This window comes from Trachemys scripta, chromosome 5, assembly GCF_013100865.1.
Source record: "Trachemys scripta elegans isolate TJP31775 chromosome 5, CAS_Tse_1.0, whole genome shotgun sequence".
Taxonomy (NCBI): Eukaryota; Metazoa; Chordata; order Testudines; family Emydidae; genus Trachemys; species Trachemys scripta.
The window spans coordinates 105551520-105565031 of NC_048302.1; the positions used below are offsets into that span (position 1 = coordinate 105551520).

General features: G+C 42.1%; 1 protein-coding gene across 6 annotated transcripts in view; it reads left to right on the forward strand.

The window, feature by feature from the left end:
• Positions 1 to 13512, forward strand: part of CCDC149 (coiled-coil domain containing 149) — a 61601-nt gene that overhangs the window by 22426 nt on the left and 25663 nt on the right. For all 6 annotated transcript variants that reach the window (XM_034771207.1, XM_034771206.1, XM_034771204.1 and 3 more), the window contains 2 exons: positions 4498 to 4605; positions 12991 to 13107. In XM_034771207.1, the coding sequence (XP_034627098.1) occupies positions 4498 to 4605; positions 12991 to 13107 (225 nt within the window). The remainder of the gene's footprint in view (positions 1 to 4497; positions 4606 to 12990; positions 13108 to 13512) is intronic.

The following is a 13512-nucleotide window of genomic DNA, read 5'->3' on the forward strand; positions in this document are numbered from 1 at the left end:
AAACTTTAGCGCCTATAAGTCCACTCAGTCCTACTTCTTGTTCAGCCGATCACTAAGACAAACAAGTTTATTTACGTTTACAGGAGATAATGCTGCCCCCTTCTTATCTACAATGTCACCTGAAAGAGAGAACAGGTGTTCGCATGGCAATTTTGTAGCCAGCATTGCAAAGTATTTATGTGCCAGATATGCTAAACATTGGTATGTCCCTTCATGCTTCGGCCACCATTCCAGAGGACATGCTTCCATGTTGATGATGATCATTAATAAAATAATGTGTTGTTTAGTCACAAATTTAAACTCCTTGGGGGAGAATTGCATTTCTTTGCTCTGTTTTACTCGCATTCTGACATATATTTCATGTTCTAGCAATCTCAGATGATGACCCAGCACGTTGTTCATTTCAAGAACACTTTCACTGCAGATCTGACAAAACTCTAAAAATCTCACATTGGTACCTTGTTTAAGATAGTTACAGCATTCGACCCAAGGTTTAAGAATCTGAAGAGCCTTCCAAAATCTTAGAGGGACGAGGTGTGGAGCATGCTTTCAGAAGTCTTAAAAAAGCAATACACTTATGTGGAAACTTCAGAACCCAAACCACCAAAAAGGAAAATCAGCCTTCTGCTGATGGCATCTGACTCAGATGATGAAAATGAACATGCGTTGGTTTGTACTGATTTGGATTGTTATCGAGCAGAACCTGTCATTAGCATGGACACGTCCTCTGGAATGGTGGTTGAAGCATGAAGGGACATATGAATCTTTAGCACATCTGGCAGGTAAATATCTTGTGACACCAGCTACAACAATGCCATGCGAATGCCTGTTCTCATTTTCAGGTGACATTGTAAATAAGAAGTGGCCAATATTATCTCCCAAAAATGTAAACAAATTTGTTTGTTTGAGCAATTGACTGAACAAGAAATAAGACTGAGTAGACTTGTAGGCTCTAAAGTTTTACATTGTTTTATTTTTGAATGCAGGTTTTTTGTACATAATTCTACATTTGTAAGTTCAACTTTCATGATAAAGAGATTGCACTACAGTACTTGTATTAGGTGAATTGAAAAATACTATTTCTTTTGTTTTTTACAGTGCATATATTCGTAATAAAAATAAATACAAAGTGAGGAGTGTACACTTTGTATTCGGTGTTGTAATTGAAATCAATATATTTGAAAATGTAGAAAACATCCAAAAATATTTAAATAAATGGTATTCTATTATTGCTTAACAGTGCAATTAATCGCAACTAATTTTTTAAATTGCTTTACAGCCCTAATTAAAAATGATTTGATCTTTTCCAAAAACGAAAGGAACTTTACTGTGATCTTCTGAACCTCTAACCTCAAAAGTAAAACCACATGAATTGCCATAGTAGATCTCACCAATGATCCCTCTAGTACAGAGGACCAGTGTATTTGGCTTCTTGTTTCTCTTTGAAAGTTTGAAGTTGGCAGTGATAGAGGCCACCTGATCTAGCAAACTTGATTATGGTAACAACAATCACAAATGAGGGGTTTTTTTTGTTATATTTCTTTTACATATACTACATATATGTAGGCCCTGATCTTGCAATCAGATCTATGTAGGCAAACCATTATGCCTATATGGACCGGGTTTGCCAAACGGGCCAGATAGCATGAGACTATGAGTAAAATTTCAAAAGTACCTAAGTGAAAACTGGATTTAGGTTCCAAAGTCACGTAGGATAAAGTTTTCAAAAGCACCTGTGCCTCTCCAAATTGCTTGTAGTCGAATAGCCTAATCGTGTAAACACCGAAGTAACTTTATTAAGGTGAGTAGATCTGTTGAAATAGAGAAGACAAAGGGTGTGGGAAAGGGATGCAGAGTGGTCGCAGTGATTGATAGTTAAACATTGTGTTAGTTCCGTGGTCTGAGTGGGTTGAGCTTTTGTTTAAAAAAAAAAAAAAAAAAGTATTAAGGGGCTGAGGGGAGGATTAAGGGAAAGAGAAAGGAAGGATGAGGAGTGCTGAAGAGGAAGGAAAGAGGGACACCCTGAAAAACAATGACAGTGAGGGAGAGGGGTAGAGGTCAGAGCAAATACCAATCAGTGGGTAGGCCACAAATTCTAGACATTACTTTCTAAGCTCTTTCCACACAGATTCAAACAGTGCTTCATTGGGTCACACTCAAGTGGTCTTCTGAACCATAAGTAGGGTTGCCAACTTCCAACTGCTGAATACTGAACATCCTCACTCCCCTCTCCTAAGGCCCCACTCACTCCCCTCCGCCCCCACTGTTGCTTGCTCTCCACTCCCCCCTCTCCTGGGAGGCTCCTGCAGAGCCAGGCTGGGAGGAGTTGATGTGGAGCCTGCCCAGTCAGGGCACAGCAAGGCAGGGAGTGGGTTGGACCCTGGAGTGAGGGGCTGTGGCAATTGGGGCATGGCGGGGGTCGGTCCCTGTAGCGAGGGGTTAGGGCTGGGCCAATCGGGGCACAGCAGGGGTCTGTCCCCAGAGCAAGGGGACCAGGGAGGGAGGGGTCATTTCCCGTAGTGAGGGGCCAGGGCAATTGGGGCACAACAGTGGTCCGTCCCTGGAGCAAGGGACTGGGGCATGGTGGGGCAGAAGGGGGAGGCAGACAAGAATGAAGGGGGGAAAAGAGCAGCTAACTCTACAAAATATTTAGGATGTCAGTAATGATAACTTCTGAGACACACACCATTTGGTTTTTCAGGAATGTACATCTTTAGGACGTTAGTGGAAGAATATTATTTTTCAGTTAATCTGATATTTTTCAGTAAACATGTCCAATAACAAATAATGTTAGATCATGCTCAATATCTTCTAAATGTTTCACCACTTGGACATACAAGATGTTTCCAGAGTAGCTATGAATGGGGGTAGGGACTTGTGAGGGGAGAGGAAATTTTCTGAAGTTAATTTGCGTAATGCAGAGGGCACGCCCCTCCCACTTCATAAGTTCTCTGTTATGCCTTTTGCCTAATTATACCCATATTTAAAACAGTTAGTTTAGCTACCTCTTATCAGATTTGTCTATCAAGCTTCTTTTATTCTCAGAGGTATCCAAGATAGGGTGGGTATTCCCACCTGGCTTTATTCATTGTTATGTACCGTTTTGGAGCTTTGTATGTACACATAGTTTATTAATTATTTTACAGTAATTTGGATGCTAGACTCCTGATGCTGTTTCTAATGAAACATTAGGACTAGATAACAACATTGATAAAACTAAACACTGTTGAAAGGTAGTTAATAAAACCCTGGTTTCTTCTCAACCACCACCCACACAAAAGCACACTTTTGTCTAATATAACTGCGGCAGGTTGGATCACAGAAGCCCCTTTGGGACTGCCACCTGATGTGCCTAGATTACCTCTGAGCCTGTTTTCCCTACCAGCTTGGGACTTCAGTGCCTTGTCTTGTTTGAGCCAGACATGCTTGCCTGCTGCAAACACAGATCCAAGTCTGAACCACATGCCTCACAAACTGCAGGCTTAACTGAAAACAGTTTAAGAAGTGCTACTGTCTTCAGCACTCAGATACCCAACTCCCAATGGGGTCCAAACCCCAAATAAATCCATTTTACCCTGTATAAAGCTTATAAAGAACTCATAAATTGTTCGCTCTCTGGAACACTGATGGAGAGAGATGCACAGCTGTTTGTTCCCCCAGGTATTAATACATACTCTGGGTTAATTAATAAGTAAAAAAGTTATTTTATTAAATACAAAAAGTAGGATTTAAGTGGTTCCAAGTAATAACAGACAGAACAAAGTAAATTACCAAATAAAATAAAACATGCAAGTCTACGCCTAATACAGTAGGAAACTAAATGCAGGTAAATCTCACCCTCAGAAATGTTCCAATAAGCTTCTTTGGCAAACTAGCCTCCTCCTAGGCTGGGTCCAGCAATCACTCTCACCCTGTAGTTACTGTCCTTTGTTCCAGTTTCTTTCAGGCATCTCTTTGGTGTGGAGAAGCTATCTCTTGAGCCAGCTGAAGACAAAATGGAGGGATTTCCAGGGGCTTAAATAGATTTTCTCTTGTGGGTGGAAACCCCTCTCTCCCCTTGTGTAGAATCCAGCTACAAATGGAGTTTTGGAGTCACGTGGGCAAGTCACATGTCCATGCATGACTCAGTTTTCTACAGGACATTCCCAGGAAAGCTCAGATATGGATTGGCATCTATCGAGGTCCATTCTTAACCAAGTACTCCCAATTACTTGAATAACCCCTTCACAATATGTTGACCAAATCTGCCTTAAGTGCTTTCTACAGCAAACGCTTTAAATACAAGCATAGAGCCAACGCTCATAACTTCAGATATAAAAATGATACATGCATACAAATAAAATGAGTACATGCAGAAGAACATAATCTTTGCAAAGATATGTTATATGGCATATCTAGCATAAAACATATTCCAGTTATGTCATATTTACACTCTCAAGCATATTTCTATAAAGCATTATGGGGTGCAACATCACAATAACATTGTAACTTTCCTAGGCTAATCTTGCCCAACTATTGAGTGATTCTCGGGATCGAAATAAGCACCTGGGAGAAGAAATTAAACAACTTCAACAAAGACTGGGAGAAGTACAAGGAGACAACAAGGTACTGGAAACTCATTTTCTTTAATAAGAAGACTACATGTAATGTGTAAACTGGACTAGAGACAAGCTCCTCAGAAAAATTGAATGAAGCAATATTTTGCTCTTTTTTTATTCATAAGTTTCTAGAATATTGAGGTTACACAAATACTCAGAACAGTGGAACAAAAACAGCCTACACAGGATACTAGTAACCTAGATTCCTTGGATATGATATTTTTTGTGCGTGCTATATTCTGTTTTCTTTGAGTATTTATTGTGGATCCTGCTTTGGGTTAATCACCACTAGCTTCTGCTGTTTTATATGCTGTTCCCATTTGTAAATATATTTGGATAAGCATTTAATCTTTCCTTGGTTATGTGATATTTTTAAGCATCTAATGCAATAATGTAGAATTTCAGTATATGATTAAACAAGAAGGCGTTATTGTATATTTTTCTATCCAAAAAACATAGACCCAAGTGGTCTTGAAATACATATTTTGTTTTGAATTTTAAGTAATCATCCTGCTAATTATCTTTACATAACCAATTAATTTTATTACCAAGTTTAGCAATGTATATGGAACATTGCTCAAAATCTGCTGTTCAGTATTACTCAAACTCCTGTTGTCTGTTAATTGAAATATATAAGCTCAAGCTAAATGTGTATACCACTCGCAGCTGGAGCTGTGTACAAAAGTATACACACAAATCAAACTAGTGAAAGGTTGGGCTTGAAACAGGTGGAGGGGAGAAAAAGATAAGGACTAAAAACTAGTGAGGCTTATGGGAAGCAGAATAAAAATTACACAAAGGCCTCAATCCCATACTGGAGTATCTCTGTGCTCAGCGGAGCACCGCTCGAGTAGCTTGCAGGACTGGGGCCCAAGTGCTGGCTTAAACACAGTTTTTATACCATTATAACTGTATCTGTTCAGAAACTGATGAAGTGATGCAGTTATATTGGTATAAAGGTGCTTATACCAGCTACTGTAGCTTATTCTGATAAACGTATGTAAATATTTTTGCTTCGTTTCCTTTCGCTCTTGTTCTCCATCCCTTGTCTCCATTTTCTTTGCTTCCTTTTGTGTTCTGTTTTCTTTCATGATTTCTCCCCGTATATCGTTGGAAACTAACTTTTATTTTTTTAAGAGTATCCTGTCTCCAGTTCTCTCCTTTGCAGAGGAAGGATGGTCCAGTGGTTAGGGCACAAGCCTAGGACATGGGAAACCCAGGCTCAATTTCTTCCTCCAACATAAATTGCCTTTGTGACGTCCGGCAAATCACTTAGCTGCTCTGTGCTTCAGTTCCTCTTCTGTAAAATGGGATAATAATATTACTGCCGTACCTTACACTGGTGTTGGTTTATAGATAAAGCTACTCTGATATTATGGTGACAGTGTATTGTCAGACTTCCCTTTTATCTGTGTTCTCCTCTCCCCCCCTTTTTTTAATGTTCCCCTGCACCCCTTTCCCATTTTTGTCAAAGGTGCTGCTCAGAAAAAGTGTGTACTAATGCAAATTCTGAGTCCTGTCAAGGAACAGTAAGATGTCCGCCAAAAATAAATATATTGGCTCAGATGGCTATTGAAAGACCGTGCCATGGGGAAAAAAAGATTAACAAATTCTCTCCACTTTATTCCACTTCTTCTATTCATAACATGAAGACACAGAAAACCAAAAATCAGAGTTCTTGCCAGAAATGGCTCATGATCTAGCTGCCCCACTGAGGCTACATTGTGGCATTCAAGGTGATCTGTAGAGGAGGATAAATAGGCATTATTCATAATTATTTCTTGTATAGTGCTTTTTATCAGTAGATCTCAAAGCTAGTCACAATCTTTGATATACTTATCCTCATAACACTCCAGGGATGTAGAGAAAGCATCTCCATTTCACAGACTGGGATGTGTGGTACAGAGAGACCCAAGGTCACACAGGAAGTCCACAGCAGAGCAGGGAACTGAACCTGAGTCTTCTACATCCTAAACTAGTGCCCTCAACACTGGACTATCCTTCCTCAGAAAAATAAGTTGACTAGAGGATGCTGAAGTGCTTTTTTAAAATATATTTTTTAAAAATCTACTTTTTAGAAACCTTAATTGTTATAAATTTGAGGAACATGAAGTCTTGGCTTCCCTTTTGCTGCAAGGTCTCCTTGGAGGACTAGCAAACTGGAGTAGGAGCTTTCATAGTCTTTAGTGTGAAGTAATTGAGGCTCTGACTCGAACAAAGACAGTTTTCCTCCCAGCAGTTTTTTTTGGTTTAAACTTATAACTTATAACCCCCCCCCCCCCCCCCCCCCCCCCCGTCCCCCAGCTCCATGTTTTTCTCTGCTGCTCTCCTTTAAGCCCTATCCTGATGTTGGGGGCAGTGCAGAATCTTACAATGCCAGACCTTATGCCTCAGGCAGACAATGCCTCCTGTAGCCCTGGGGAGCTCAGCCATTTGCCCACAGTAGAGAGGTGAGGAATACCTTGCCCTCTGCTTGACCAGCGTTGCTGGGACTACTACTACACCCCCTCCCAGGTCCACTTTCCTAGACTACTAGTTCCTGTAATGGCACAGTCCCTGGCGATTTCTACTGCTCAGAGCACAAGGTCATTGTGTCTGGCCTGTATGCAGGAAGTGCTTGTGTCCTTTCCCTTCCTCGTGCACCCATGCATGGATGTGTTAAATATGGTCCTGTCTGTAGAAAAGAACAGTGTTGTTTTAGTCACTGAGAATGAATGTGTGTAATATGCTCTGTTTAGCAATCTGAAACCTAGCTCCAGTTGCCCCCATCCCCCACAGGCTTTATTATTGGGAGCCAAGCCTCCACCCTCCCACACACACACTCTTACTCTCTCTCTTATATATAAAAATATAAATATAAATAAAATGTTTTGTGGCAAACTAATTGTTTCATAGTCCTTTTAATCACAGATATCAATGGAATTAATACCACAATTGTACCTATTCTGTCAAATTATTTTTCTTAATGCTATGGCTTTGGTAGCGGTAAATCCAGTTTCTGCAGTTTAAGCAGCCTTTGCCCTGACTTCTCCCTGCAGGTCAATTTGCCATTGAATAACCATCTTTGTAATGCCTGTACTCTCACATGATGGGCTAGACTCATTTTGGTGACCCTCATGTCCTTCAGTAAACTGAACTACGCAGCAAGGGGTGCATCAAAAATGGTGTAGTAACCAACCCATTACCAAAAAACAAGGGGAATTTCATCAGGCATTAACTTTATCCAAGATCTTAGAACACAGCTAGTCTTCACTCGTCTAATAAGTGATGCACAGAGTTTATTTTGGGGCCAGGTTGCAGTCTTTGAATTGTCTAACAGGAGTTGTGGTCTCCCCAAGAGACTGAAAGCTGGGAGTCTATGCCAGGGGTTCTGAACCTTTTTCTTTCTGAGGCCCCCTCAACACGCTATAAAAACACCATGGCCCAGCTGTGCCACACCTGTTTTTCTGCATATAAAAGCCTGGGCCGGCGTTAAGGAACAGCAAGCAGGGCAATTGCCTGGGGGCCCCCACGAAACTACACTGTTCAGACTTCGGCTTCAGCCCTAGTTGGTGGGGCCCAGGTTGCAGGCTTCAACCCCATGTGGTGGGGTTTCGGCTTTCTACCCTGGGTCACAGTGAGTCTAATGCTGGCCCTGCTTGGCGCCCCCCCCCCCCGAAATGTGCTTGCAGCCCCCCAAGGGGCCTCGGACCCCTGGTTGAAAACCACTGCTGTATGCCATATTTTACTGTCTCCTAGCTTTGGTAGCAGAAATTCTGGGATTGTTCTCCTGAGCTGGCAGCAGAATTAACTCAGCATTGCAGTACTGATAAAATACGGTGTGTACAAAAACAACGAATTACAATAATTTCTTCTTACATTTTTATACTGCCACTTTTCTCTCTTCATTTTTTTCCAAAGCGAAGGAGGGCAGCGGTCGACGTCAACTTTATTTCTGGCAAAGGATGAGCAAGCAGCTGCTTTTGCAGCCAGTGAATCTGCTTCTGGATGAACAATTCTGCCTGTGCTTGAACATGCATGACTCATAAAGCCTGTCCCTCAATGACAAGAGTTTTGTAGAATTAAAAAAAAAAAACCTCTTTAAATATCACACAATGGCTCTGTTGAGAGAAGTGTGTTGATGGCCTGATTTTTTTTTTCTCAAATTGCATTAATGTTCACCAGTAGTAAGATACAACGGTTAATTGGGTTAGCAATGGGATTTTAACTGATGACCTTTGTACTTGTTATGGGAATTGTGGATTCTAGATGTTAAGTACATAATCAGTTAGACAAGAGCAAATTGCTTGTATTTGCCTTTTTTTAACTGGACTAATTTTCCCATTTATTCAGCTAGAACTCGAATGGCACAAACAGTAAAACATTTCCAAAAAGTCTCTTGAAAGATGTGTTGCTGCAACTAAAGAAATGCAGCTACAGTTACACTGTAGCATGCAAGTAACTGAGTTCTAAGAATACTTACTCTTATGGTTGATCACAATCTCTTATCAGCTCTGACACATGAAAACTACCCTAGGTTTACCGGGTACTTGATTTTGAAACCCCTTTTCTATCCAGTGTTGGGACAGTGATACTTGGAGAATAAACCCTTAAACTGGGAGGGCCTCAAGAGATCACACTCGTGCCTTAAATAGAAATTGATTGGGGTGGAGGGGGGAGCTAGACGCTTCTAGAAGATGAGGTGACTGCCATCTCCACCCTAATTCCCACTCACGCAAGTCACTGGCAGAGAAATGATTTGCTGAGCTGCTAAGGGTATAGCTCAGTGATAAGACAATATGTTGTGTTGTGTCCAAAATAATTGCTACAGTTTTACTGACAATACATGAGACACAGTCATTGTCAAACTAAGTCTGTCATGTGAAAACCTACTGTGTCAGAGGTCCCATCCCTGGGCCAAGCAGCCTGCTGTGGCTTGGAAGTCCTATACCTGAGCTTACCATTGACCAGAATTCCCTTACCCAAACTACTTGCCCAGTGTGAGACCTTTACCACAATTCAAGCTGCAGAATTGGTCCTCATTCCCAGCCTAGGTCACAGGCTATCTGGCAGTAGCAGTGTTATGAACTCTGGTGTTGAGTGCTGGCCGCTGCCTGCGTTGTTATCTAGAGTTGTTTTCATCAGGGTTAGGCTGGCCACTGCTGCTTCTGGGGTAGGGGGGCCTGGCCCAGGACCCTGCTGCTCCTCCGGCCCAGGGGGAGGCCCCTGGCCCCCCTACTGCTCCTGGGTCAAGGCAGGGGCCTGGCCTGGGGCCACGCCACTCCTCCGGCACTGGGAGTGGTCCTTGGCCCCGCTGCTGCTCCTAGACCGCTGCTTCTGGACCACTGCTCCTGGGCAGTGCCCAAGACCAGTTGCCTGTGGCCTCTGGAGCAGCAGCCGGTCACAGGGCCACACCAGCTGCTCGGGCGGCCCTGGGGTCAGCTGCTGCAGCTGAAAAAGTCAGAGGTCCCGGAAAGTCACGGAATCTGACATCCGTGAAAGACTTGCAGCCTTAGCCATGGTGCCTAGAAGGCTCCGCCAGATAAACATGCCTGTGTTAACTGTGACAACTGCCTGCTGTGCAGAACTCACTTTTCACTTCATTTCTGTTCAGCACCTATAACAGTGAGGTCTGATTGAGGCACCCATCTTTATTTATTTTAACCCAAATGTTGGGTTAAAATAAATAAAGGTCTGTTTTATCATTTTTGCCTGATCCTAGCACAGTAGAGAGTGTGTTGCTAAATAATGGCATGCTGCACTCTGCTTTGTTTGGTGAAAGCCTGTTTGTTTAGTGTATGCTGAGCCTGTCAGGAACCACTGCCTCTGTTTAAAGTGCACTTCACTTCAAAATCTTCTGTGCTGGAAATATTTTTGGAGTCCTGCGGGGTCCTCTATTTGTATTAACCTATTCTGAGGAATAGGGCAACAAAATGAAGCTGAGTGGTTCCATTCTGAATGATAGTTCAATAAAAATACAGTGCCAGAGGGACGGAGTACAAACTTTATAATAAAAGGATAAAATATAGAATAAACCCTTTTTCTCCCTCCCCTTCCTTCGCTTTTCCCCCTAGCATAACATTAAAATGCTGACATTCCAAGAGTTACAAAGGGAAAAATCTTTACAGCAGGTGGTGCCACATCAGCAGACATGCAGGGTGCAGAGCTGGAGGGCTAGGCCTGCTTGGCCACACCTGCTGTCTGAGTTGCTGAATGTCTGAAGTGATCTGTCATTTAGGAATAAGATGTTGGATTTTAGGGGCACTCTGTGTTTAGGATTTCCCCCTCCTTCCCTCTCCCCACATTTCATCAGTAAATAAGAACTGTGATTTGACTGGAACAAACTTTGCAACCTCTATTCATGCAAGTAGTATTTACTCAAGGCTGTAATCCAGGGTGCTGGAACTAGGGATGTGACAACACCCCCTGGTTTCATATGATTTCCATCCTATACAGGGTTTACAGTTTGCTTGAATGGCTCTCAGCACCCCCACTGTACAAATTGTTGCAGCATCACAGGCTGTTATTACATATTACACCCCAGCCCCTTCTTGGGGTGTGGGATGAGCATGGTTGAATGGCATTAACCAAGTTCTCCCTATCTAGTGCTGTGTGTGCTTTGGAGAGATCCTAAGCTGATACTTGCATTGAGCGGGGAGAGGTTCCCTGCCAGGGCCGGCTCTGACTTTTTTGCCGCCCCAGGCAAAAAAGCCTCCGGCCGCCGCCTCTCCCCCCCCCCACCCCGGCAGGGGAGGGCACTGGGGGGGGGGAGGGGCTCCACTCTCCCCGGTGGCCAGAGCTGGAGCGCTGCACCGCGCCGCCCCCCTCCAGGTGCCGCCCCAAGCACAAGCTTGGTAGGCTGGTGCCTGGAGCCGGCCCTGTTCCCTGCTCCCATTTTCTGAGCTTTCTGATCCTTATTTCATTTGTTACTTTTCTAACCAGTTGTAAGGTGAGATTCTATAATACAGTTTGGCTGTTAGCACTATGTGTTTCTCCCCTTTCATGTCTGTATGATCAGATGAAAGCTCTGACCCCATTCCTAAATCTGCTTGGTTTAAAAATATATATATTTTTTAAATTACCCACTGGTATATTTTCCAGGAATAATTCAGAGTGTGCTCCTTACAATATAATCCACACTTTTTTTTTTTTAATTATGGGGAGGGGGAAATTCAGTTTGTCAAAAATAAAGCAGCCTGTGGACTATTATTTCACTGAGGAACTGTAAGTCACCCTTTGGAGCTTATCAGGAGAAGCTGTAGTAGCAGCACTTGTGTGGACTAAACAGGGGCTGCAGTGGAGAAGAGGAGCCTGTTTTTGATGGCCTACTGGCATCCTCTAAATACCTAAAATAGATGGAATATACAGTCTTCTTCTGTTTCAGAAGATTGATTTGCTAACTCTGAAATATAATGGTGCACATTAATTCCTTTATGCAGCTGAAAAATGGGAGGGAAGTCATGGGAATTCTCACTGCAGATTTCTGAAGCCTCTGTGGAAATCCCACAAATTGGGCTACTGGGATGTAGCACTTTTTCTGAACTGTGGAAAGTATAAACAATTCTAAATGATGCATGTTCTGCAGCCTGTACACTCTGTAGGCTGTTTATTTTACCCCCTTTTAATCCTTGAAACCTAATCCTCCCAGTAGCCTCTGTTTAACAGTAGTATTGAAAATGGTTGGATGTTAATTCAGGTCAGGCTTTGTTTAAAAAATAATGTTCTCTAGCCTTGAAAGATGCTGAAGATCTTATAGATTTTGTTTTGCATTTTAGCTAAATATTTTAACATCTTCCACTATTATTATGTTAATAGATATTTCAAAAAGATTTGTTTTCATGTTCATGTAAAAACAGCCCCATTCATTAAATCTTCATGCTAATTCTGCACAAAGGTTGCAGCTGGATTTAGTTTAGGAGGTACATGTGTGGTGCTGGGCTAGTCACTGTACTTCTCTGTGCCACATTTTCTAATCTGTAAAATTAGAATAATAGTTATCATCCTTTGCAAACAGCTTTCAGATATAGGGGTGAAAAGCCTGATATAAAAGCAAGATATTTCTGGTAGTAAATAATTCTTAAAATTCAAAACATTGTCATTTCTGGAGAATGAGGATGTCCATGCTCACTTTAAACATATGCTCATATGTAAAATCCTTAAATTACTGCTAGAAGGCCTAATTTTGGCTCTTTGAAGTCACTGGCCAAACACCCATCAATTTGAATGAGAAATGGATTGGGCTCATAGGTACAAAAGTGATCTCTTGTTAAATATGCCTGGTTGAGATTTGTGAGAGCTGGAAAGGCTCTCTGATAACAGATTCCCTATCTAGTGATACAATATACTCTGCTTATATTCTCTCAAGTGTTCAACCTGTGTTCTGTGGCTTATGAAGTCTTGGCATTTCTTGCAGCTCCTTAGAATGACAATAGCAAAACAAAGACTTGGAGATGAAGAAGTTGGGGCGCGCCACTTTGCAGCACACGAGCGTGAAGACCTTGTTCAGCAGCTGGAGAAAGCACGAGAACAAGTAATAACTAATGGGCGTTCAGTGAGAGATTGTTTTCACTGTTGGCAAAAGAACAAGTAAATTGCTATGCCTCTGCTGTGCTGTAATTGCTGTTACCTGGTTTGCAATGCAGATAGTGGTGTTGGTGGCAAGGAAGCATATACTCTGGTAGTATTTATTGTATAGATGTGTAAAGAGCATTCAGGGCACTTTATGCATTTACAAGGTATGCACCGGTATAGATCGAGGTGCTTCACCTCAGAAATTCATCCACCTCTAGGGTGGAATGTGACAGCTGTTGAGTAGCACATAGCAACAGTTTAGGATTGTCAGTGAAGAATCCCATATTTAATCAGAAATGTTAGAGGCACATAAATCGACATGATACGAGATGCCCAAACTGAAATTTGGTCAGGGGACAGATTA